The sequence below is a fragment of the Marmota marmota genome, unplaced genomic scaffold (assembly GCF_001458135.2).
Source record: "Marmota marmota marmota unplaced genomic scaffold, marMar, whole genome shotgun sequence".
NCBI classification, from domain to species: domain Eukaryota; kingdom Metazoa; phylum Chordata; class Mammalia; order Rodentia; family Sciuridae; genus Marmota; species Marmota marmota.
In genome coordinates this window covers 4096458-4121429 of record NW_025999998.1, presented here as the reverse complement: position 1 = coordinate 4121429, position 24972 = coordinate 4096458, and the positions used below count along the sequence as shown (strand labels likewise).

At 37.5% G+C, this 24972-nt stretch overlaps 1 protein-coding gene and 1 pseudogene across 13 annotated transcripts in view; one reads left to right on the top strand and one right to left on the bottom strand.

Moving 5' to 3' along the window:
- Nucleotides 1-24972, top strand: part of Kdm4c (lysine demethylase 4C) — a 387556-nt gene that overhangs the window by 335895 nt on the left and 26689 nt on the right. For 10 of the 13 annotated variants that reach the window (XR_007349008.1, XM_048806786.1, XM_048806790.1 and 7 more), the window contains one exon: nt 8094-8264. The exons of 2 other annotated variants lie outside the window; for them this stretch is intronic. Coding sequence is in view for 9 of the 11 variants with exons in the window: in XM_048806786.1 (XP_048662743.1) it covers nt 8094-8264 (171 nt within the window). In the remaining 2 variants the exon portion in view is untranslated. Of the gene's footprint in view, nt 1-8093; nt 8265-24972 lie in introns of those variants that run through there. One more of the 13 variants, XR_007349010.1, reaches the window with a different exon arrangement.
- Nucleotides 10389-10954, bottom strand: LOC107148226 (annotated as a pseudogene).

Sequence of the window (24972 nt, the reverse complement as noted above, 5' to 3'; positions counted from 1 at the left end):
AGGTTATAAGGACCACAGAGATTAACCCTGTGCAATAGAGTCCCCAGGCATGAGACTGGGAAGGACCAGTTTACTGCTGTAAGACCTGTCAGTTCTTTGCCTTTTTTTTATGCCCCACACACCTGTCAGCACAGTGCTGGAGACATAGATTGATTTAGCATGAGACAGACTGCCAGATGCATATGAGTTTGCATGGTTAATAATGGTCTTTAAAGATTGGATTTTTTTGATTAACATGACAGATAGGCAAAATCCATGCTTCTCCTGTGATAGTTCTGGTGGAAGTGAAAGCTTTCAGCTACTTTTCCTTTTCCTGTTCCTTTCTCTGTTTCTCCTGAAATCCAGTAAAACTTAGAAGTTTATGTGTGTCTGTGTCTGTCAAGCATTGTATCTTTGAAGTACAATTGCTTTTCCCCCCAACTTTGTCTGTTGCTCAAGTGACCTTGTTGGGTACAGTATATAAATTTAGATAAGTTTGTTTTGTTTTGCCAACAGGGATTGAACCCTTTACCACTGAGCCACATCAATAGTACCCCACACCCCCACCCCTGCTTTTTAAATATTTTGAGACAGGGCCTTGCAAAGTTGCTGAGACTGGCTTTGAACTTGTGATCCCTACTATTTTAGCCTCTCAACCCCCCCTGGGGATTATTGATATGTGCCATCATGCCCAGCTAGATAAGGGTTTTTAATGTAATAGAAATAGCTAACATTTGTATATATTGTCTTTTATAGTGTACTCTGCATGTTCATATACAATACATTAATACATATTCCTCACAGTAATTTGTGTGGTAGATATTATTTTATAGGCAGGAAGAGAACATGTAGGATTCCTCTGTCCCTTGCTTCTCTGTTGAAAATATCCCATCTGATGTCATTTAAATTATATCATCTTATTGTTGAATAAGTACTTCTCATTTTATTTCCTCCAAATTGTAAATGCTCCAACTTCCTCCCTCCCCTCAATTCCTCCTAGTATATTAGGTCCTTTGCATTTCCATATAAATGTTAGATTGAGCTCGTTAATTTCTATGTACATACACATAAATCTTTCTGTAAATGATTGGAATTGTGTGAAAACTATAATAATCCCCAAATTTTAGCAGAGAATTTGAAACCTGAAGAACTCCTGAAAGGAAAGAGCCCATGAGTTTCTGCAGGCTGACCTTCATAGGCTAGTACCTGAGGCTCACACATTTTCTAGCATCTAAGGAAATCAGATAGGACTCTGGGAGAAGCTCACATCAGATTTTGGCTTAGCACTGGGTCCCTACCAGCCCTACCAATCTAATGTGAACTCCCATCTTCACTCTTTGTGAAGTAAGTTGCTTACCATTCAGAATAGGTAGCAAGTAGTGCCTTCCTGTTGACAGGGTTTGGCAGTACTTCAGTGGAATCAGTATTCAGCTACATCTGAAGATGGTTCTCCCTTCCCAGTCCTGTTCACTGACCATGCAGGATTATCGCCTCCATGGTGAGCTCATGATTCTGATGGAAAAGAACTTAGATATTTGGGTTTTTTCTCCTTAATATGTAATACATCGTACTTCTACAGATATTAAAGTGAATAAAACCTTAAATCTTTTGGGAAACTTACCACCATTTCCCATCATATTATATGTTTGTAGTTAAAAACTCATGAGAAATAAAAGTACATATGAACAAACAGACATACAGAAAATTAAATACTTCTGACATTTTTATGAGTCTGCATTTGTGCAGTAAGAGCAATTATTTCTTTATGAAGCCCTATGGTCTTAGGTTTTTCTGAGTAGAGGATTTTTATCTAACTCTTAACTTTACAAAAAAAGCTTTAAGTATAACAGGGAAATTTCAGATGAGTGACTTCAGCTGCATAAGTTAGGTGAAAGAGTAGTTTGTACTAATTTATTTATTTTAATCTTTGTGGGAGATATTACAAGGTAATACCTTGAAAAAAATATAATAATACTTCACAGGTTAATAATTCATAGAAATTAGAAATAACAAAGTTGAGAAGGGGAAAGGTCTATTACATAAAGTGGAAGCATGCTCTTTTAGCCTGTTCATTGTCATAAGTGATTTAGTTTGTTTTCTTCACCTTTTCAGATTTGCTGGCTCCATGAATGTCTCTGTATATTACTCTATTTGGATTTATACCTTTATGACGGTTATATAGATGCAGAACCCAGTGAGGGATTTTCCCAAAGGGATTTCTTTGCCCAGTACTCATCTCCCCTAAGATATTGGATTACTCTCCTTCAAGGTGAACTTAAGTTAGCCTTGCCAGGTCTGATAAGAGAATGCCCATTCTGGAATCTTCCCTCATTCTACTGCAGAGCTTTTTCCCTCCGAGATCTTGCTTTGGAGGTAACTTCTCTCTGTTCTCTGTCAAAAACCAATAGGATGAAATGTTTGAGAATGTAGTGTATATATGGTCCACCCTTCATATTGAAATTAAGATTTCTATGTCAGGTATGGTCACTAAAAATTACACATTTTGGCCTCCATAACTTACCCCTTCATGAGGTGTCTTCATTAAGTTCCACTGTGCCCTTTTATTGACTCAGTATACAAATACCATTATATAGGTAGCAATGTTGTTATTTTTACCAAGCTGTTGTTGAAAGATTGCTATGTATAGTATATTTTCTCCTCAGGATTCCTTTTTTCTATGTATCTGTGTGTATGTGTGTCTCTGTGTGTGTTTAACAAAGCATCACAAAACAAGTGGCTTTTACCAATGATAACTATTTACTCATGATTTATAGGTCATTAGTTTGGGCTGTGCTCTGCTGTATGGTTCTCTGTCCATACTGTGCTGCTTCATGGACTATGGTCAGCTGCAGAATGGCTTACCTGATCTTGGCTGAGTTCTCACATGTGTCCAGAGATAGCTGTGGTCAATGTAATTTCTCACCTGCCTACAAGATAATTTGTGTTTGTTCATAGAGAGAAAGCAGAAATGTACAAAATCTCTTGAACAAAGAGTTTAGTTTAAATTGCTACCCTACTGCAGTTTTCTTTTGGCCAAAGCAAGCTAAGCCATAATCTAATACAGGTTCAAAAGATGGAAAATAGATTTCATCCCATGGTGGGAGGAACTAACTGCAAAGTCACATTGCAAAGATGTGGAAATAGGGAGGAGGGAAAACTTGTAAAGTTTTCACTGTGTGTGTGTGTGTGTGTGTGTGTGTGTATACATATGAAAACTAAGAGCATACATAATTATACATTCTGCATTTTAATCACCAGATATGTTGCATATCCAAGTTGATAATGCAACCTTGTGCATATATTGAGGAAGTTAAATAACTTTGTGTGTGTGAAGTATCTCATCAGATATCAGGAACAGAAGAGGTATTTAGTCAATGGAAGTTACAAAAGGAAGAAGAAGGAAATGTAACTTTTTTAGGCAACTGTGCAAATTCCAGTAGTCCTCCTTCATGGTTGACTTTATTTCTCCTTTGATAGCCTCCAACATTCATTCTCCTGGTTGATGATACTCAGCTCTCATGTCACAGAAGAGCAACACCCCAAACTGCCTCTCACTGGCTCTCAGGTCTTGGGAAAGTCACTTGATTGCCCCATTATATCTTCCATTCAAAATAGCAACTACTTCATAGCATTACTAGAAGGATTTAAGTAGCTATTATATATGATATATGAAAACTCTGGATGTATCATTTCCTAGGAACTCATTATGCCTTTATGGAATTTTTGTAGCATTTTCTTAACATTTTCTTCATATTCCTAGCATCCCTAACTGGCTCTAGCATTTTTTAAGTGAAGTTTTTTGTTGTTGTTGTTGTTGTTGTTGATGTTTTTTTCAAGCTACTGTTTGTTCATTTCTGCTTATCCCATGTTAAAGAAAATTTGACTTTCACAACCTTAGCCTGCACAGTGATCCTCAATATAACACTGCCATTCTGTTAATCTGATGGATCCCCTTGCATAGCGTCTGTCTTCTCTGATCAGAAATGACATTCTTAACATCAATAGCTTTTAGGCTTTTCTGACAGGAAATATTTTTGAGGATGTATATAATCAGTTATGAGATATGCTTGTCAATAAATTTTTCCTGCAAAAATAAATCAGAAATCCTATCAAAATAGCATTAAGAAGAATCCATTTTCCTTAGTACACTCCATGAAATGGTCATGCTTGAAGCTTATGAGAATTTTTATTTAGGTGAAGTTTATATATTTAATTTGTGTGCTGGCCATCTTTCTAGCCAGCCAATCTGAATAAATTTCATGATCTAAACAGGAAGAAAATGGTTGTGATCTGGAGTTAGCCTTTTCCTTATAAAGTTTGTCTCACCCTTCTTTTCCCTTGACTGACATCTTCCGCTTCTCAGACTCTATGAATTTCATCACAGACCTTTTTTCCTCCCTTTCCCTATTTATATACATGCTCAAGCCAAGAAAGAGGAATATTTTCCTAAAACTCTTCTCTGTCTTTGCCTTTTGTAGAAAGTGAATGACTGCAGTCTTTTCTCTTCCAGTTTGAAAATGCTTCTGTCGTGATATGTATTTCACTCATACATTCCCTCCATCACTCATTCATGTACCCATTGTTCATCTGGTAGCAGCAGTATAATAGACACTGTGCTGGATGTGCTGGTCAGAAGACAAGGTCTGATCCTCACCTGTGGATTTTATCTTGTTGTAAGAGGGACAGTAAATGGAAGGGTACTATGACCAGGGTCTTAGGAGAGTTGTCAACAAAGGCTTCCTTTCTAGGTAGTATGGCCATGTACCCAAGTTGGACAAGAGTCACAGGCTTTTGGAGTAGATGTGGTAAAGAGCCAGGGGGCTGGGGGGCTGGGGATGCGGCTCAAATGTTAGTGCACTCACCTAGCATGCGTGGGGCACTGGGTTAGATTCTCAGCACCACACGAAATGAAATAAAGATATTGTGTCCACCTAAAAAAAAAAAAATAAATACTTAAAAAAAAAGAGCAGGGGCTGGGATTGTTCCATCAGAATTGACTTGGGGCTGGATGGAGCCTTGTCATTGTGAAGTCAAGGTGCAGCACATACATGCCAGTTATTGCAGTACAGTAGGAAGAGTAGATTATTACTCCAGGGTTAAAAATAATACTTCAGATATGTTCTGCATTGAATTGAGGTATTTTATGTAGTTTATCCTGTTTTTTAAAGCAGAATTTTGATGTAAGTATCAATAGTCAAGTAACATCCCTAAGATCCATCAACTAGTAAGAATTAAGAATTTAGAATTCAAATCCAAACCACATTATCTTGTTTTGATTAAGCATTCCAGTTTTAATAAAATATGCACAGAAGAGCTAATATCATAGTAACATATAGTCATTTAATTTTGTAGCTTTGGTAGAGAGGGGTAACATCTGCAAAAATGTTCTACCAAGGTGAAGCCCTGATTGGCCCTAATACAAGTCACTGAGGGCTTCTGGGTGTGTGGCCACACAGGTTGTAAATGTGGCCTCCGAGAATTAGTTATAACCTGTACAACCTTAAGCAGCTATCATGGACCCAATTTGGGGGTTATATAACTCTGTAGACTTTGCCTCCACTTTTATTAATTGTTATATCTGTGTAATTCTCTTACTTGAAAAGTTAGATGCATTTAAAGGGAATGGGCAGGGAAATGAAGTAGGAAACTGGGTAATTATTTTAGCATGTATGTTATACTGTCATTGAATATTTAAGTAAAAATTTCTACTTCAGGTATAGTGCATTTGAATTACTATTTTTTGCTGCATCGAAATGATTATACACCTCAGTTGTGTACAGTGGCACACATCTGTGGTCACAGCTATAAGTTCTTGGAAACTTAGCAAACCTTGTCTTAAAATAAAAAGGGTTGGGGAGGTGGGCCAGAGTTGTAGCTCAGTGGTAGAGTGCTTGCCTAGCATATGTGAAGCACTGGGTTTGACTCTCAGCACCATATATAAATAAATAAGTAGATAGATAGATAGATAGATAGATAGATAGATAGATAGATAAATAAATAAAGGTCCATCAACAACTATAAAAAAATGGGGAGTGCTGGGGAGGTAGCTTCAATCACCAGTACTACAAGAAAGAGAGAGAGAGAGAAAAAGAGAATGTTAAAAAGGGTTAGGGATTTAGCTCAATAGTATAGCACTTGCCTACTGTGTATGAGGCTCTGAGTTCAATCCGCAGTAAATAAATAACTAAAAATAATAAAATGGAATTGATTGTAGCTTTGTGGTTAGAGCACTTTCCTAGCACGTGTGAAACCCTGGGTTCACACACCTAATGGCAGAAAATAATTTCCCAACTAGACCAGCAGTCATAGGGGAATGATTTCAAGGAAGAAAGTGTCCTTGTGGGAAACTAGATGGCTGAACTAATTCTACAAGTAGGAGACCCTTAGGAACATTTTTTTTTTTTTTTAAATTTGGAGTCTGCCCTTTTATCCAAATCATGAGCATCTTTGTCCTCGGTTTTCTTACTCCAGGCCTTCATCTCCTACCCAGACTATTGCAGTGAGCAGCTCCAGTCCCTCTGTGATTCTGGGCACCACAGAATTGCCCTCTGAAATGAACCATGCTCCTGGAATCGCTAATTTTAGGGATGCAGCAAGATGATTCTGGAACAACTTCTCAGGCCAGATAGGAAGGAACTGCTTTAGAAAGATATGTTACAAGAACCAGCTTGAAGGGACTCTCATTGTCTACATCTGGGACAATTTGAGCAAGCACCAAACTAATAAGATGCAGTTGGAATTTTATGCATTTGGGGAGAAGGAACTAATCAGCTCTTACTGATTATGATTGATTGGATGGGTAGATGGATGCTGAGCGGGTGAATGTGGGTAGATGAGGGAGACTTCCATTTACAAATGCCAGACTAGTAAATGAGGAGGGAGTGCTGCAGCAAAACAGTTAGCACACACTACCATCATAGTAATAAGTAAATGAGACTCATCTAAGTACATAGATGTATGAGGAACAGGTTATTTTCATGGTAATGTGTTCCACAGATTGTTATTAGTGTGAGGAAAAAAATAGTAATTAAGCAGAGAAGTTTGACTGCACTTTGATCAGGATCAAAATTAACATTACCATTGAGTGACCTGTGAACTTGTATTTCCAGATGAAATATCCCAAGAAAGACAAATATCACCATCTGTAATCTGAGTCTAATCATGGGGAAACATCAGACAAATACTCAATTGATAAGCAGGGGAAGGAGGAATTATATCTTTCCAAAGTATCACTAGTATAAAAAAACAAAGGACTATGAAAATAGTCCAGGTTAAATGGAGCTAAAGAAATGTAGCAATTGCTTTGCATAATGGTTCATTATGCTATAATCTTTGAGACTTGGGAGGCTGAGGCAAGAGAATTGCAAGTTGGAGGCCAGCCTCAGCAGTTTCAAAAGACCAAGTCTGAAAATCAAAAAGGGATAGAAATATAACTCTGTGGTAAAGCATTCCTGGGTTCAATCTGTGGTACCCTACCCCACCCATGACACACACAAAGAAGAGATATGGCAACTAATGCCATATGTAACTGGACTAGATGTTGTATTTGGAAGTTTGGGTTAGGGAGAGGAATACCACAAGGGTCATTATTGGCTCAGTTGATTGATGGGAGCACTGGTGATAGATACATATTTCCTGAAGTTGATAACTGTACTAGAGCTGTGGTTATGTCAGAGAATATCCTTGTTCTTAGAAAATAAACACCAAGTGTTTAGGTGGTAAGTCCCACAATATAGGTAGCTTACAAATGATAAAAGAGAAACATGCTAGGCATATACATAAAAAACTGGCCCTTATTTCCTGTATATAATAAGCACATACGTGTGCGCACGTGCGCACACACAAACACATGAAAGAATATACAAGCAATAAATCAAACGTTAAGATATTAATGATAGTAATAAATAACCAACACTAGATGAGTCTGGGTAAAGGTTCAAATGTGAGTGGTGTTTGTACTATTTAGAGTATTGCATCTTGCTTTAAGTTTGAAATGATTCTCTAATCCTAAATTTTAAAAATCTAAAAAACCTTGGCCAAATCAGTTATTGTTTTCTTAATAAGTGTTTCTTTTATTTGTGTCCTTTCTTTTCTTCCTTCTTTCCATCTCTCAGAAGTCCAAGGCTTGCGAGAAGGCCATCTCTGTGGGTCAGACGGTCATCACGAAGCACCGCAATACACGGTATTATAGCTGCAGGGTGATGGCTGTAACATCACAAACCTTCTACGAGGTCATGTTTGATGATGGCTCCTTCAGCAGAGACACGTTTCCTGAGGACATCGTGGTGAGTAGGCTTCTGTGGTGTCTGCTTCCCAGTGGACCTCATGTAAGCCCATAGAAGCTGAACCTTGAGAAGTTTCCTTGACTTTTTGAGTAGCGCATACCCTTAATAGTCGTTGCTTTCATCGTTCTAAATAGAGCCAGGTGAATTTAGATTGATTTCCCCAAATTCTTTTAATTGAAAAGTAGTATTTGATCAGGAAATGCCTCAGTCTGTTTGTGCTGTTACAAGAAAATACACCTGAGACAGGTAATTTGTAAATAGCAGGAATTTATTTCTTACTGTTTTAAAGTCTGGGCAATCACAGTCCTAGATTAAAGGTCTGACATTTTGACCTCCTTGCTATGTCCTTACATAGTTCAAGGCAGAGGACAAACTAGCTATGCTGTGTGGAGCCTCTTTTAAAGGGCCTTAATCTCATTAACTGGGAGCAGCACTCATGGCCTGGTCACTTCTGAAAGGCCCACCTCTATTTTAATACTCTACTCTTACATTGATGACACCTAAATTTTGGAGACATAATCAAACCATAGCAGATTTGAATCTACCTCTATTCTGTTACAAAGTGTCTGCACATCAGAATTCCTTTGTGATATATTTTACTTTATTGCTGAATTGGAGAACATGGCATTTATTTATTTATGTTTGATAATAGCAGTTGTGGTTTTATTGTGTCCAACATACCAATAAATGAACTTTGAGCCTGAGCCTTTAGATGCCCGCTCCTTGCCCAGCCCTAGGCATCTGCCCCTGCTCACTGCTCCCATTCTGTGGAGAAGGGGCGTACTGGAGGTCACCTGGCCGTAGTGTCTCACCTGTTATGGGTGCACACCAGAAGCATGAAGAGTGCACTGGAAGGTTGGAGGTTTTATGCTCACTTGATAGCACATCTGCATGACTAACCATGCTCCGGAGCCCCAAAGGAAGGCCTGGGGGCTCCTAATCAGCTGCTTAGTGATGTTCCTGATTCTGTTCAGACATCTCAGGTAATAAGGGCTAGAGGAGCACCTTGTCCGGCCTTCACTATGGCAGCAGGCATATAAATATAGGTGATATAAATAGTCCAGCTACTAGATGAAAACATCCAGAGGAAGGAGTGAAATCCAGCCCTGAAGGGCACATGGGTAGATTGGGCATGAGTGGCCACACTGGCAAGTGACAGAGTGGCAAGTGTACTTCCTTCTTCTGGTGGTTGGAGGGAGAGATGTGTCTAGCCTCAAGGCTGGCAGGTATAGCACATTGAAAAGGGAGAAGCAAGGGGGCCAGTCACAGGTGGCTCAAGCCCTTGGCTTTAGAAGGTCATCCAATTGGAAAGGATCTAGATTATCTAAGCAGCTCCTGTCAACTTAGAGATGAGAAAACCAATGCCTAAAGGGGAATGACCTTGCTGGGTCACAGTCAGCTTGTTGCTTGGCCCAGTCATCTCTCCATTCCCTAACCAACGAGACCCATCTGCTTAGGGAAGAGGATGTGAAACAGTTGGGAGCAGGGGAAGAGTTCATATAGAAAATGATACTCCTAGGTGCCTAGCCTCTTCCAGCTAAGAATAGGCTAGGAAAAAGGTCTAGTGAGGGATGGGTCTTCTCCTAATGCTAACACGAGTGAGCACATGTGCGCCACACATACAATACCTGGATACCCATTCTCAAGTTCAGGCTAGTGCCGAGAGAGAGAGAGAGAGAGAGAGAGAGAGAGAGAGAGAGAGTGTGTGTGTGTGAGTGTGAGTGTGTGAGACTGGTAGGAAGCTCAGAAAGTTGGGGCACCTATAATAGAACCCAAATCCTAAATTGGGCACTTTCAGCATGATAGCTCTGCTTCCTGTCCAGGGCAGATATAAGGGATGCTGACCCACAAATCTAGGCAACAGTGGAAAAAATTTGATGTAAGTTGGGAGGTAAGGCAGGGAGAGTATGGGAAGAGGGCACTAATCAAAACTGTCTGCATTTCTCAGAGTTGAAAGAGAAAAGTGGCATGGGCCTAAGAAAACCCAGATGCCTGACCTAGTGGTGTGCTCCCAACTGATGACCAGCAAGGACAGATTGCCTGTGTACCCCCCTTGCCCTCAACCCATCCTCTAGAGCTCCAGAAGCTAGAGAGTTGGGAGAGTGAAGAAGGAATGGTAGCTCTTCAGCCATCCAAGGATCCACTGCCTTTGTTCTTGCAGCTGAGGGAGAAGGCATACTTGCTCTGGAGCTGGGTCATCTTGCTGGCCAGGTAGACAAAGGGCTCCAGAAGGGAGTGGTGGTCAGCTACTGTTACCTTCCACAACTCCAACTACTCTGACTTGGCTCAATGCTGAGCCATATCTGGGTCTACACACCGCTGTTCCTGTAAGTCACACATGTTGCCCAGGACCATAGTGGTGACCTCCATCTTATCCTTAGATTTGTCAGTCTCCTTCTTAGCTCCACATGTTGAAAGGACTCTCAGCCATCTGTGCTGTAGACCAGGATGTGGCCATCAGTGCAGGAGAAGCAGGGCTGTGGCAGCTTGGCCCCATTTTGAAGCCCCTGGGTATTATAGGAATGCACCTGCTCCAGCACTTCCCGGTCTATCTCAGTAGGTTTCAGTCATCTCAGAACCCACTACATGATTCCCATACAGGAGCTGTTCTAGGATTGAAGTTTTACCCTCAGATACCTGATCACACATGACACCTTGCAGCTCTTCTCCACCTTGCAGCTCTTCCCCATGCTTAGCTTTCAAACTCCCAGGGCTCCCACAGAATCCTTACCAGGCCCCTCCCAGTGGGCAGAAACCAGAGCAGTTGCACTGCCATAGACTTCCCTCTTCCACCGCTTATTTATTTATTTATTTATTTTTCATATTTTAATAACTTATACATGATAGTAGAATGCATTTATGTACTTTGGTATATCATACATAGGTGGGATATAATTCTCATTTTTCTGATTGTACATGTTGTAGAATCACATTGGTCTTGCAGTCATCTATGTACATAAGGTAATAATATCTGTTTCATTCTACTATCCTTCCTACCCCCATATCCTTCCCTTCCTCTCCCCTCCATTCACTCCCTTCTCTCTAATCTAAGATAACTCTATTATCGCCCCTGCCCTCACCCATCTTATTGTGAATTAGCATCCGCATATCATAGAAAACATTCGGCCTTTGGTTTTTTGGGATTGGCTTATTTCTCTTAGTGCGATTTTTCTCCAACTCCATCCATTTACCAGCAAATGCCATAATTTCATTCTTCTTTAAAGCTGAATAATATTCCATTGAATATATATATACCACATTTTCTTTATCCATCCATCTGTTGAAGGGCACATAGTTTAGCTCCACAGCTTAGGTATTGTGAATGGAGCTGCTATAAACATTGATGTGGCTGTGTCACTGTAGTATGCTGGTTTTAAGTCCTTTGGGTATAAACCAAGGAGTGGGATAGCTGGGTCAAATGGTGATTCCATTCCAAGTTTTCTGAGGAATCTCCATACTGCTTTACATAGTGGTTGCAACCAGCAATGTATGAAAACATGGCATTTATTAATCTGACTTGACAATGTATTTAGATTTTTGGATGTTTCAACTGGGAACTAAAATCACCACACAGAAAAAAGACTGGCTTTTCTGGATTTTTTAAACTGTAGCCCTTGTCTGTAGTGTGTGTGTGTGTGTGTGTGTGTGTGTGTGTTCCCACCTGTCTGTCTTCTCCTTCCTCTGTCTCCTCAGAGAACATCTTGGGCTCATTTAGAGGAACTAGTGAATATGTCAGGGCTAATGACCACTTTTGTTTCAGACATGCTTTTCAGTAGTGTTTCACAAAACAAGCACTTTCCACAGAGGGCCTTTTGACACAGAGATCAGTTCCCATAGCAGAGATCAGAGGTGGTCAGTCTGGAGGTGATCCTGTTAGCTCCTCTCCTTGGGGAGCCAATCTGAAGTAATATTTTTGTCACTTCTGCCTTCTCCTGAGTTTCTGTAGATGCTTTTGCTTTTTGTTTGTACTTGGAGAGACATTTCTTAATGACTCTTTAATAATAATTATTATGTATTGTTTACAGTTGTAAATTAAGTATAACCTTATGAGATTGCTCATAAATATTTCTAGGATTTTGATGTCTGATGCTGAAGAAACACTAATTTGGTCAGCTATATTCTTTTACCTCTGTAACAAGTATGGAAACAAATGTGACCTGCACACGAGAGGGAGGGCAGTCTACTTTTCTCAGTCTTAACCGTTTTAATGATAAACACTTTATTCTGGGTGTTTCTGGGTAAGTTTACAAAATAATATCTCAAATATCTGTGTACTTTCTGTCACAGTCAAGTTGACGTAAAATTATAAATCATAAATATATTGTCCCACAGCACTGGATTTGTAGATTTCAGACGACTCTGCCATAAGCTCTGACTCTGTGGCAGAGTGTTGTTTTCTTTTCTGTAAAGCAGCCATATTGTGCTAGTCCACCATTAGTAATGCAGTTTATCTTCTGTCTCAGTGTCTTAACGATCAAGGCAGAATAATTATTTCCTGGAAACACTAACTATATTTCACATTCCTCAAAGAAATCTTTTCTTCATTAGAAAATATACCAATGGCATCAGAAACTTGTGGCAAAAAATATTTTCCTCTGTCTGAAAATTCTAATCCATGCAGTGTGCTTATCAGGTGTGAATGTTGCTGAGAAGACAGTCATCACAGTGATGGGACACAGTGTTTCTGGCTGTTGAAGATCTAGTTTCTCTATGCCTCTGGTGCTTGTTATCTAGGACTGCTGTAAGGCTACAGTGCAATTTCAGTTTTTTAACTATGAAAATCAAATTTAGGATATCAAGTTTAATCATTCCAAGCTATTTATTTATGTATGATATAAATATAGTCCCTTATAAAGCCTCATGCTTTAGTTAAAAAAAAAAAAAGTAACATTCCCTTAGAGTCAGTGATTACAAATCATTTCATAAACCCAACAGATGAGAGCCCTTTTTAATGTAGGCTGATCTATCCATATTTGAGAGTAAATTTGGCAGTCATTAAAATGCTTATGTTGGGATTATGTGACTATAGAGGATATTTGGAACAGTAGGAAGAAATTTTCTTTGGACTACAAGGAAGTTTCTTTTTCTACCTGGGTACTTTATTTCCGTGATATCCAAAAAAATTTCCAAGAAATTATCTCTCAGCACTCCACGTGCAGAATGTATGTATCAGCCGAGGTAAACTCGGCATGCAATCTGTAGCTGTCAAAGGAAGTAATATAAAATGTATTGCTACACACTTCCATCTGTCAGTCTATGCAATTGTGACATGAATTTTTTTGTCTTTTACTATGTTGATGGGAATGATAGTTGTTCACCTGAAGAATTCAACAAGAATAGAAATTCCAGGGCCCCCTTAGCCTCCAGATCCTTGAGCATGCCCTGGTTGGCACTGGATTGGTGACTGTTTCCTTTCTTTTGATTTTGGGAGGAGGGGCTACAATAGGCACTAGATTGTTCTAGGGCCAGCATGTAACATTCGCCACTGGAGGTGAGAAGAGAAACAGGACCATTTAGAAATTCGACAGCAATAGTCCATCACTGAAATTTTCATGAGAACTAGCTAAATTTTTGAGCCTTTGTTGGAATGTGAAAGAAACATGAAGAGATTATTCTTTCAGATTCTGAGGATAAACAGTCATGGCCTTTGAATTTTCAGAATCTTTGAAGAAACATTAATTTAGCCAGCTATGTTACGTTTACCTCTGTAACAAGTATGGAAACAAATGTGACCTGCACACAAGAGGGAGGGCCATCTGCATTTCTCAGTCTTACCAAAATTTCTAAGAGCAAAGGTTCTTAGAATTAATTTTTTTCCTCAGGTATAGTAATTTAGTTAAACTTTCCAGCCTCATTTTTTTCCCTACTGAAAAAGAGAATAATAATTTCTACCTTCACCTTCAGAAATTATTGAAATGACTAAAGACCTTCTAGATACATAGAAGGTAAGTCAGTTTTTTTTTTTTTGTTTTTTTTTTTTTTTGGCGGTGAGGGGGTATATTTACCTCTGTACATTTAAAAAAAAAATCTTTTTTTTCTTCCTCATCTAGTTTATGTCTTGATGAAATTTAGAGTTAGAAAACATACCCTCAGGACTTTGTTCCTACTTGTTAGGTTAAAGGGGCTTAGACTATCTACCTGCTATAAAGAAGACTTAGCAGCTTTTAGATTTTATAAGTCTACTTCCCTACTTTATGCTTGTAGTTTTCCGAGAGTTGAAAGTGTGATTTCAGTAGCTTTTCATAACACACCCTGCTCCAAAATAAATAAATGCTCAATTTACAGATGTGATATCAAGACACACACACTTAAAAAACACACACACAAAAACAAACAAAAACCCTTTTGTTTGTCCAAGCTTCCCAGAATAGACTGTATGGGGTTGGGTCTGGATCACAAATCAGCTCCCTGCATTCCATTGCTTGTCCTCCCCCTTTTTAGCACCATTTTATGAAGTCTGCTCCTTATGACTCTGTGCATCTGTGTTGGAAGACCTTGAGAGTCCCTCAAAGGTAAAGTATAGCATTCAGTGGACTTGGCGTGGGAAGCTTCTCTGTGTTCCACACTCAAACACCCCTGCAATCATAGGTGCAGATATGATCCGATTATTGTAGAGGCCAAAGAAAATAATTAAAAGTGTGTGTGAGAAACTAAGAGAAAAGTTGTTTCTAGAAGCATTCTGTGCTGTGGGATCCAGGGAAGCATTTTGGATTTCTATTGGCTTCTGGGTTTTTAGGTGCTCTGGAGTTTCATGTCAGTTCGCCATGCAGACATAACAGTGGTAGACACTAGATTGACCAAGAGACTCCTGTAATCAACGAGGCCATCTCAGCCTTGGGAAGTCCCGCCTCATCCTGAATTACTTTTATGTTTGCTCCAGATCGATCTTCTTTACCTTCACCCTCTGCTTATGTCCCTCTCCCCTAGGCAATTGTGATTCTTCTAGAATCCATGAATTTTTGCCAGAGAAAATTGGGTTAGATCGAGTGAGAAAAGGAGAAACTAGACCCCACCTCTTACACATCCCAGTAACACCACACTGTGGACCAAGCCTTCATATATGGACCTTTGTGGGACTCTTAACATCTACATTGTAGCAAAAGCTTTAAATAGGTTTTTGTTGTTGTTGTTGTTGTTTGTTTTTTGTTTTGGGCTACGGTTCTGTGGTCATGGCCCACATGGCACCTAACTACTTGGGGCAGTATCTTTGTCTATCCTTACTGTGGAGCTAGGAGCCCATGAGATAAAAAGCATCACCAAATCCCAGTTGATTTTTCTTCTTCCTTGGGAGGACTTTTATACTCATAGAAAAATACCTATTATTACTTTGATTTTTATCACTATTCAATTTAAAATATACTTTTTTAAGCCTTTAAAGTTATTGGAAAAACTTTATTTATAAATCTAATTTTGCATAAAAATAAGAAACTCATTTTTCTCTACCTAATGTTCACATAATACATGAATCTTATAGACCAACATAACCATTTTACATTTAAGTGATCAAATTTCTTTTAACATCTTAATAATTATAAATTTCATATATACATTTCTCACAAATATCATATAACTAATCAGTAGTTAAGTAGTTCATATTCTTCCAAGTATCATCAAAAACAAATAACACATTTGTTTTTGTGATTTCCCAACACATTTGTAGTGTTATTCACAAAACACATTACTGTGCCATTATAAACACAACTTAAAAGAGTGATGGGTAAGTAAATAGAAAGACTTTATCCATCTAAGAGGGAACAATATTACCATGTTGGCTAGACTGAGAAAAATTAGAGAACCTGAATGCTATTTAGAAACGGCATCTTGTTATACTTTTAAAGACTAAACCCACAGTTATTGAGCAGGGGATCCTAATTAAGGTCGGATTTCTTCTGATTCTTCAATTCTAAACTCTCTGTCCTTCACTGAAGCCCAGAACAATCTCACAAGTTTCCTAAATTGTCCCTTAAGTTTGTGGGAGTTAGTACATTTCAGGTGCTAGGTATTTATTCCCTATTGTTTAACTCTTGTGTGTGTGGTTGGTTTTTTTTTTTTTTTTTTCCCAAGCCTGGGCCACACTAATGATTTGACTTACAGTTCCATTTTCTTTCTCTTTTATAAATTGTGAATCTTCACTGACTGCATCTGTAGCTGTCATATTATCAGTTTCTTCTTAGCACTGGTGCTTCTCTGAAGAGAAGTATTTCATTGCCCTGATGTCCCATGGAGAAGATTCACTAGTTGCAATGAAGGCACAATATCATTTACGTTTTTCTTCAAATATTTGCCTTTCTCACTTGACAGTATTTCTCTTATTTCTCTTTTGGTAATTATCTCAAAATGATTGGTCTGGGAACTTATTCCTAGGAAACAGGTTTCTGGTGTTTCTTTCCTATTCTTTTCTAAAGGTGTAGCATCTTATCTTCAGTCTTAACAAAATGAAAATAACTACCTTGAACTTGAGGGCAATCTTGGACTTCATCATCTCTTCTTAGTACAAAGTTTAAATCCAACAGTGGCTGGCATTGGGAGGCATATCTACCCTGTCATTATCCTCCTTTTGAAACTCTGTTTAAACTCTGTGTTGCTGGGGGGGATTCAAAGATATGTCGGCATGCGTGTAGAAATGATCTGGGTACTTTGGAAGCAAAATGAAATAACCAAATGAGTTGAAAGACTTAAGAAAAATATGTTTCCAAAAATAAATGCATGGAATCTGGGGAAGCATTTGGATTCCCATTTTCTACTAGATTTTGAGATACCCTATTTTTTTAAGTACAGAGGCCATGAAGACATGATGGTGGCAGACAATAGATTGACCAAAGGACACCTCTTATCAGTGAAGCCACTTAGCTTTAGGAAGTCATGTCCCATTTATATCATGCTATTCCATATTGATTCCCCATGAGTTCCCTTACCCTCACCAGGAGCTGATCTTAAAGATTTTACAAGAAAAATACTCAGTAAAGGTTATTGACAATACATTTGATATAGAAGCAATTGTCATGGACCAAAATGTTTAAGGAAATCACAATTAGGAAGTGAGATATGAGCTCAGTTACTGACTTTTGATAATTCTTTATACATTCCATGTATAAGACTTTTGTCATTTGTCTTCAGTTTTTTTCTTCCAGACTGAATACTTTTCCATTTTATGAATATAATATATTTTGTTTATATATTTACCAGTTGATTGATGTCTGGATTATTTTCAGTTTGGGGCTGTTATAAATAATGCTGCTATGAACATTTGCTTTCAATTCTTCAGGGTAGATTTGTGTTTTTATTTCTCTTGAGTAAGTACCTAGGAGAGAGACTACTGAGCTATTTAGTAAGTGTATGTTTAACTTCATTAAGAAACTACCAAAGTGATTTTCAAAGTTGCTGTACCATTTTGCATTTCAACCAGCAACATTTGAAGGCATTGTTTCTCCACATTCTTGTCAGTACCTGTGTTATTAGTCTGGTGGATAATATCCTTTCTAGTGGGTATGCAGTGGTATCTCAGTAAATCTATATTTTCCGAAGTCGCTAGTGATTTTGATATTTTTTAAGGAATATTCTAATTTAAATTCCTTTTTGAATCTCTTTGACTTTTACACCATTAGCATCACATATTTATATGTGTATTTTTATATGCTATGTTGTTATCTGCTGCAGGTTTTTTTTAATTAAATATCTTTTAAAGTGCTTGTTAGCCATTCATGTCTTCTTTGCTGAAAATCTTTTTTTTTTTTGGCTTACTTATAAAACCTAAGAAATTTATTTTACTTTTCTTTTTTTTAATTGGTTTTATTTTTTAAATACATGACAGTGGAATGCATCACAATTCTTATTTCACATATAGAACAATTTTTCATTCCTCTGTTTGTATATAAAGTATGTTCACACCAATTCATGTCTTCATACATATACTTTAGATAATGATGTCTATCATATTCCACCATCCTTGCTAATCCCCTGCCCCCTTCCTTTCCCTCCCACCCCTCTTCCCTATCTAGAATTCATTTATTCCTCCCATGCTCCTCCTCCCTACCCCACTATGAGTCAGCCTCCTTATATCAGAGAAAACATTCGGCATTTGTTTTTTTGGAATTGGCTAACTACACTTAGCATTATCTTCTCCAACGCCATCCATTTACCTGCAAATGCCATGATTTTATTCTCTTTCAAATTAATTATTTAATTTTTGATATTTATTTTTTTAATATTTATTTTTTAGTTGTAGTTGGACACAATACCTTTATTTTATTTATTCTTATGTGGTGCTGAGGATTGAACTCAGACCCTCACACATGCTAGGCAAGCGCTCTATTGCTGAGCCACAACCCCAGTCCTGAAAATCTTATTCAAAAATTTTTAAAGATATTTTTGAGTTGTCTTATATTGAGTCACAAACTTTTTTTTTTAGTTTGCCTATGAATCCTTTATCAAATACAATTTATAAAAATTTTCTCCCCCTTTTTTTCTTGTCTTTTCCCTTTCTTAATAATGTCTGACGAGCAAAAGTTTTACATTTTGGTGAAGCACAATTTTATTGATTTGTTCTTTATGAGTAGTACCTTTAGTGTCCTATCTTAAGAAATCTCTGCCTAACTTAAGATCACAAAGATTTCCTTGTATATTCTTTTCCAGAAATTTTGTAGTTTCATGGCTTAACACTTAGATCTGTGACCTGTTTTGAGTTAATTTTTTTGTATGGTGTGAGGTTAGAGTCTTAAGTTCTATAAAATGAAAAACACATATGTTGAATTATTATAAGGGTTAAATGAATACCTGTATCATCATAATGCAGCATTTTACATAGCAGATGCTCAAAAGATGTGATTCTTTTTTGCTTTTTGACTTCTGAGCTTTCTCAAAATTGCATTGTGGGGGTGGAGTCTTCTAGAATTCCCCTGTGGACAGCCCACTGTCTGTTGTATAGGTCTTCAAAATTTGATTGTGATGTTGTAATTTCTATACTTTTTTAAAGAGAAAAGTATAGAAAATACCAGATGAAACGGTAGTTCTCTCTGCAGTGAGACCTTAAATATTATAAATGGGATGAGACGTAGACATATTTTAGTACTTTTCAAAATCAATTTCAAGATCATTTTTTCAAACTGGGATACATTTTGGTTTTTCCCAGAAAAGAAGGGAGAGAAATAAATTGAAAAGAAAAATATTTTAGCTATGTAGTGGAACTTAATGAAGAGGTGCTTACTGAAAAGAAGAATTAAACTTCCATTTCCATTTTAACTTAAACCTTTCTTCGTAGCACATGTCCTAGTTTGGAAGGTGACATGTATTAAACCTCACGTTTCTCAAAACAAGGGCTATGTCTGTTTGAGTTACTGCTACATACTTAGTTTTCAGGACAGGGCCTGATTTATACTAAGTGCATAATTAATAACCACCACATTCAGGTATTAAATTGGTTATTAGAGACAATTAGCATGTTTTTTTTAAAGTTCATCATCAATATCAATAATCATGTTTAAAATTGTGTTTAATTTTGTATTCCAAGTTTAATGTCCTTTCCAGGTTAAAGAATATTCTTTAAAGTAGGGCTAAGCTCCTCCCCCAAGTAGTTACCAGGAAAACCCAAGCCTTCAGTGTTTGAGCGTCCAAGAATTTTTTTTTTTTTCAACAAAAGGGCTGCTATCCCTAAAGAGATTTGAAACCACTGGTTTGGATGAAGTGAATTGCCATGAGAGTGAGAAATCTGCCTGGTAGAGCTCAGGGACCTACAGTGTTGATACAGCTACTAGCTCCTGAGGCTGCCCAGGAGCAGGATGTTGGGACATATCTAAACAGTAATCCCCTATGAATGTTTAACACTAATTTATTTATATCAGTGACATCATTTCTAAATCTTAGGGTAGGGCCAAATCAACTTCCATTTAATAGAACAAAGATGAGGAAAAATTGCTTATTTCTCTTAATAAATACATGGGCAGATGTCACTGTTGCTGTACCTTATAGTAACATAATATCTGTGTGTGTATTCATTACTGACCCTTCCATTTTTCTATAGACTAAAATGGTACCCTAGCTGTCTATGATGCAAGTTTTCAAAATTTTAAATCTTTCTAATTTGATTCAGATCTCAAAACTGGATACTATGACCTTGAGTGTGATATAATCAGGGTTGTATATGTATGTTTCATAAATGCCTGAAATTTTCCAGAGCTGATCCTTTCTGTTGCACATTTGTAAGCACCACTTTCTCCATATAGTTTGAAAGCAGAGCTCCCTGGGGCGAGAACAGTAAGCAGGCAGCTGCCTGTTTACATGCCATTTTACATTGACTTTCACCTCTATCTAAACACATGTGCTAACACACCAGAATATCACACATAAATTGGTGGCACATCATAGAAGGCATGAGGCCCATAAATCAGTGAAGAATTTATGCCTCTGTTTGATCATGTGTATTATTTTGGTAACAGACTAAGCTTAGGTCATCATTTGATAGTTATATCCAGTGAAAGTCAATACCATCTACTCATTGATGAATGATACTGCCTTCATTTTACTATTTCTTTTGTGTACTGTGTTTGAAAGAAGTTATCTGATTTTCATGAATAAAGAAGAACAAATAATAATAAAAAATATTAAATTTTAATAATGATATTAATTATAATAACAATTTAAATGATTTGTTAAGTCATATCTTTTGTAAGTAAATTGTGAAAATTATAATAATAAAAACAATTTTGGAGTCAGAGTATATGGATGAAGGGAAAAGAAGAATGATACAAACAAATGTGGAGAAAGAACAGAGTGATGGGGTTTTTCCCTTTAATTTCTTATCTTTCTCACAGTTAGAGCGTATGTCCTATGCAAAGAAGTGAGTGAAAAGCTTGGAAGCTGTAACCTGCTAGACTCTTGGTTGGTGAGCGTTGTTTCTGCAGATTGGTCACCCTACACTATAGAGAGAGAGGATGTGACTGAAGTCTTTTGTGCTTTGAGTGTTTTATCTATTACTATAAAACATCTTTATAATTTTATAGTTTTAATTTCTAAGTGATGTAATAGAAAGAACAGCATGTTGAATAATGTTATATACTTGGTTTTTTCAGGGCAAAGGATGGGTTTTCACTAATAATCAAAGCTAATGTGATTTGAGCCTAAAAAAGATGCCCTTTAGATTTGTGGCAACAGAGGGAGAGATTAAAATTATGCATATTTACAGTAGTATAGACATGAGATCATATTTATAGATTATTGTTTCCAAAACATGCCTAATATTTGCTGCTTTTAAGTTTTAATTAACAATAATTTGACGTGCAGATTCCTTTAAGGTCCTAGATCATTTTTTCTTTTTCTTTCCTCTTTCCTTCCTCTCTCTCCTTCCCTCTTTCCTTTGTTATTGTACTGGGGGTTGAACCCTTTCTTATTTATTTTGAGACTGGGACTTTTCCATTTTGGCAATCCTCCCACCTCCACTTCCTGAATAGCTGGAATTAATAGGGTGTGCCACCACACTCAACTTATATCACCTTTTCGTTTGGAATATCAGATAAAATTGAATCTTCTGAAGCAGTTTATCTGGTTTGCATCATGAAAAAAAGTGAGGGGCACAAGGCAAGTCAGGCTTTAGTTTATGGATTCTAAGTAGCCCACAGCCCTGCTAAAATAGGGTTATGAGGGATCTATTAAACAAATGTGATGAGGGATCTATTAAACAAATGTGACTGAGAGCACCACTGACACTGAGATCATATAATGAGACCATCCTCATCATACACCAAGCCTTATCCCAGGCTGCAGATGGCTACTTGGTCATCAACTTTGCTGTTACTTTTTACAAGGTATTTCTTCCCTACCTGGTCAAGGGATATATATGGAATCATATATATGTATTATCTGTGAAATTTTAGTTATTTTACTTAGTTTTAAAATTTATTTTAATACTAATAAAACCCTGTTCTTATATTTTTATGGTAGACGTCTGTCCTGTGTCATTAGTTAGTTTCTGTAAGGTTTTATGTTTGTTTTGTGTTGTATTGTGTTTTGCCTTTGTCTTTGTTTGCATGAAGTTGAAAGGATAAAAATTTAATGAACATCTCAGAGTGGGTTTTCTCCAGGAGAAATCTTAATCTTCTGAGGATTGAGAAAGTCTGTGTGCTGCTCAGGTTTTCTTCCTTCTTTGAGCAGAGGGGCTTAGAAAGATGTGGAAGGATGCTGCTCCCCTGGAGGCCTTTCCTTTTGGAGATAGGGAATTCCTGCTAGGCCAGGCCTTTGATAAGCTACATCTCAGAAAGCACATATATATGGTGAAGAATAGATTCCCTAGTTAAGGGATAGCTTACTCTTCAGTAAGTGATAGTCTTACTGAAGTGATAAAAAATTTTTTTTTAAATGAGTGCCTAATTTATTCCAGGCATTGTGCTGAGCTTGTAATATAATGGTTAGAAGCAATATTGAAATGGTGTTTTCTTTCATGCATGTGACAGTCACGCTAATAAAAATGTGCTTAAAATTGACGTAGTCCTGGTGTGACAGGAATATGATTCTATACCAGGATGTAACTAAAACTCACCTTATCTAGATAAGTAATCAGGGAGACTTGAGTAGAGATCTGCAAGATTGGTTAGCTAAACCTAGGTCAGAGAGAAACTGTCCCAGTTAGGCAAGCACATCTGTTGCAGAAAGTGGATGAAAAGGAGAGGGCTATAGGAAGGGATCCCTGAGGCTGTGTTTGGGTTGGGCCCCCAATTGCAACCCTGAGCAGAAGTCAACATGGAGAGGTTTGTTATGAAACATTTTTATTGGGCTATATTGAGAAGAAGAATTGGAGTATGCACCATAGTGGATATTGGGAAGGCAGTTATAGAAACATTGCCATAGATAAGAGGAGAAATGATGGTAGCTTGGACTCAGTTGGCTTGCCGGAGGGATCTGAAATACATTCAGCAGGCAAATTCAGGAGGACCTGGTGATGGTTTGACAATGGGGGCTAAGGAACAAAAAGATTATCAAATATTACTCTCAGAATTCTGGCTTATGCAGGAAATGGAAGGTAATACCCATTGTAAGGAACTTTGGAGGAAGCCCAGGTTTCCAAGGCCAAGATTATGAGTTCTGACTTGATTGTGTTGGGATTGCTTCCCCTCTGTTCTTCTTTTCCCACCTAACACAATTACTGTTGTTTTGGGCTGTCCCAAGATCCTTGGTTTGCAAAGCCTGGTTTCCCTGTCTCCCCTTTCAGTTTAACCTATAAAAGCCTTCTTAGTTGACCCCCACTTTCAGATGCCCAAATACCAGAGGGTCCCCTTCCCTTTAGAATATTTTGGTTTCTAGTTGCCAGTATATGATAATCTACATAAGTTTAGAACTGCTAGTGTCTGTTTCAAAAGAATTAACTGAGAGTGCTAACAAACCCTTGTTAGTTTTCTTCTAGATTCAATAAGATTATAATTGAACTGTTACTTGACTGACTACTCAGTGTTTATGAAGCAAGTCAGATGTTAGCAAGAATTAAGCTTCAAATAAAGACTAATATTCAGAATAAAAAAAACAGAGATGTTTCTACTTCAGAAGTTCACTAACTGTCAGAAAAAGGGCATGGCATAATCATCAGTGTAGTTCTGAGACAGGCATTCCAGGCCTGAGTGCATCTGTAAAGCTAAATTTACCACTCTTCTTTCATGTGTTTTTAAGCTGTAGTGGATTAAAAGCTCTTGTTCAGATAAATCTGACTGTGAGTGTTATCTACGTATCATTTTCATTCTCATTGTCTAGAAATCTGTAAACAGCAAAATTTCCCCTTAATTTCACATTAAGATTATTTTGATTTGACAGTCTTTTGACAGTATAAGAATTATTTGGGGGAGTTTCTGACTTCTCTTTAAGGGTAATAATGTTGAGTATATAGATTCATTATCCTCTCCTCAACCATCGCCTGCCATTTGTGGCAGTCTAGTCTCTGTTGAAATATGCTAGTAATAATTACAAGTTTCCTAGTCTTCCTAAGACAATCTATTATGAACATGATTGGTTAAATTTATGCATTTGCATTTAATCTGAAAAGGGGACATTTAGTTAAGCTAATAGATTGTAGCAGTAGCTTATATGGAAAGTATTTGTAGAATGAATTGCTTATTTTTTGTTTTCTATACATCAGGAGCACCTGTGACTTTGAGGAAATCCTGGATTACTTATTTGTACATATATCCTCAGGACTCCTCTGCTTCTGGATTTAATATAATATAAACAGACATTTCTTTTTTAACTTTTTAATGTTTTTATCAGTGCATTATAGTTATATAGAATGGTTTATTCTCACACTCATAAAGGCATATAACATAGTTCACTCATTCTCAATCCCTAGTATTTTGTTTTTTCCTCCCCTTCTTCCTTAAGCTGATCCCCTTTCTCTACTTTTATTCTTCTGTTTGTTGTTTTTTTAATTGTTATATTATATATATAATTCATTGTAATATATTCGCAGATGCATATTGCAATATTGCATAAGTTGGTCAATTTCATTCTGCAGTTTCTCCCTTTACCTACTTCTTCTCCTTTCTCCTTAATATCCCCTTCCTCTACTCTACTCTTCTCGTTTGTATTTTCATGATATCTCTGCCACCACCCACTTTTTGTTCCTTATTTCTCTCTAGCTTCCGCAAATGGGAGAAAACATTTGGCCTTTGACTTTCTGAGTCTGGCTTAGCATGGTGTTTCCCATTTCCATCCATTCAACCAGCAGATGACATAATTT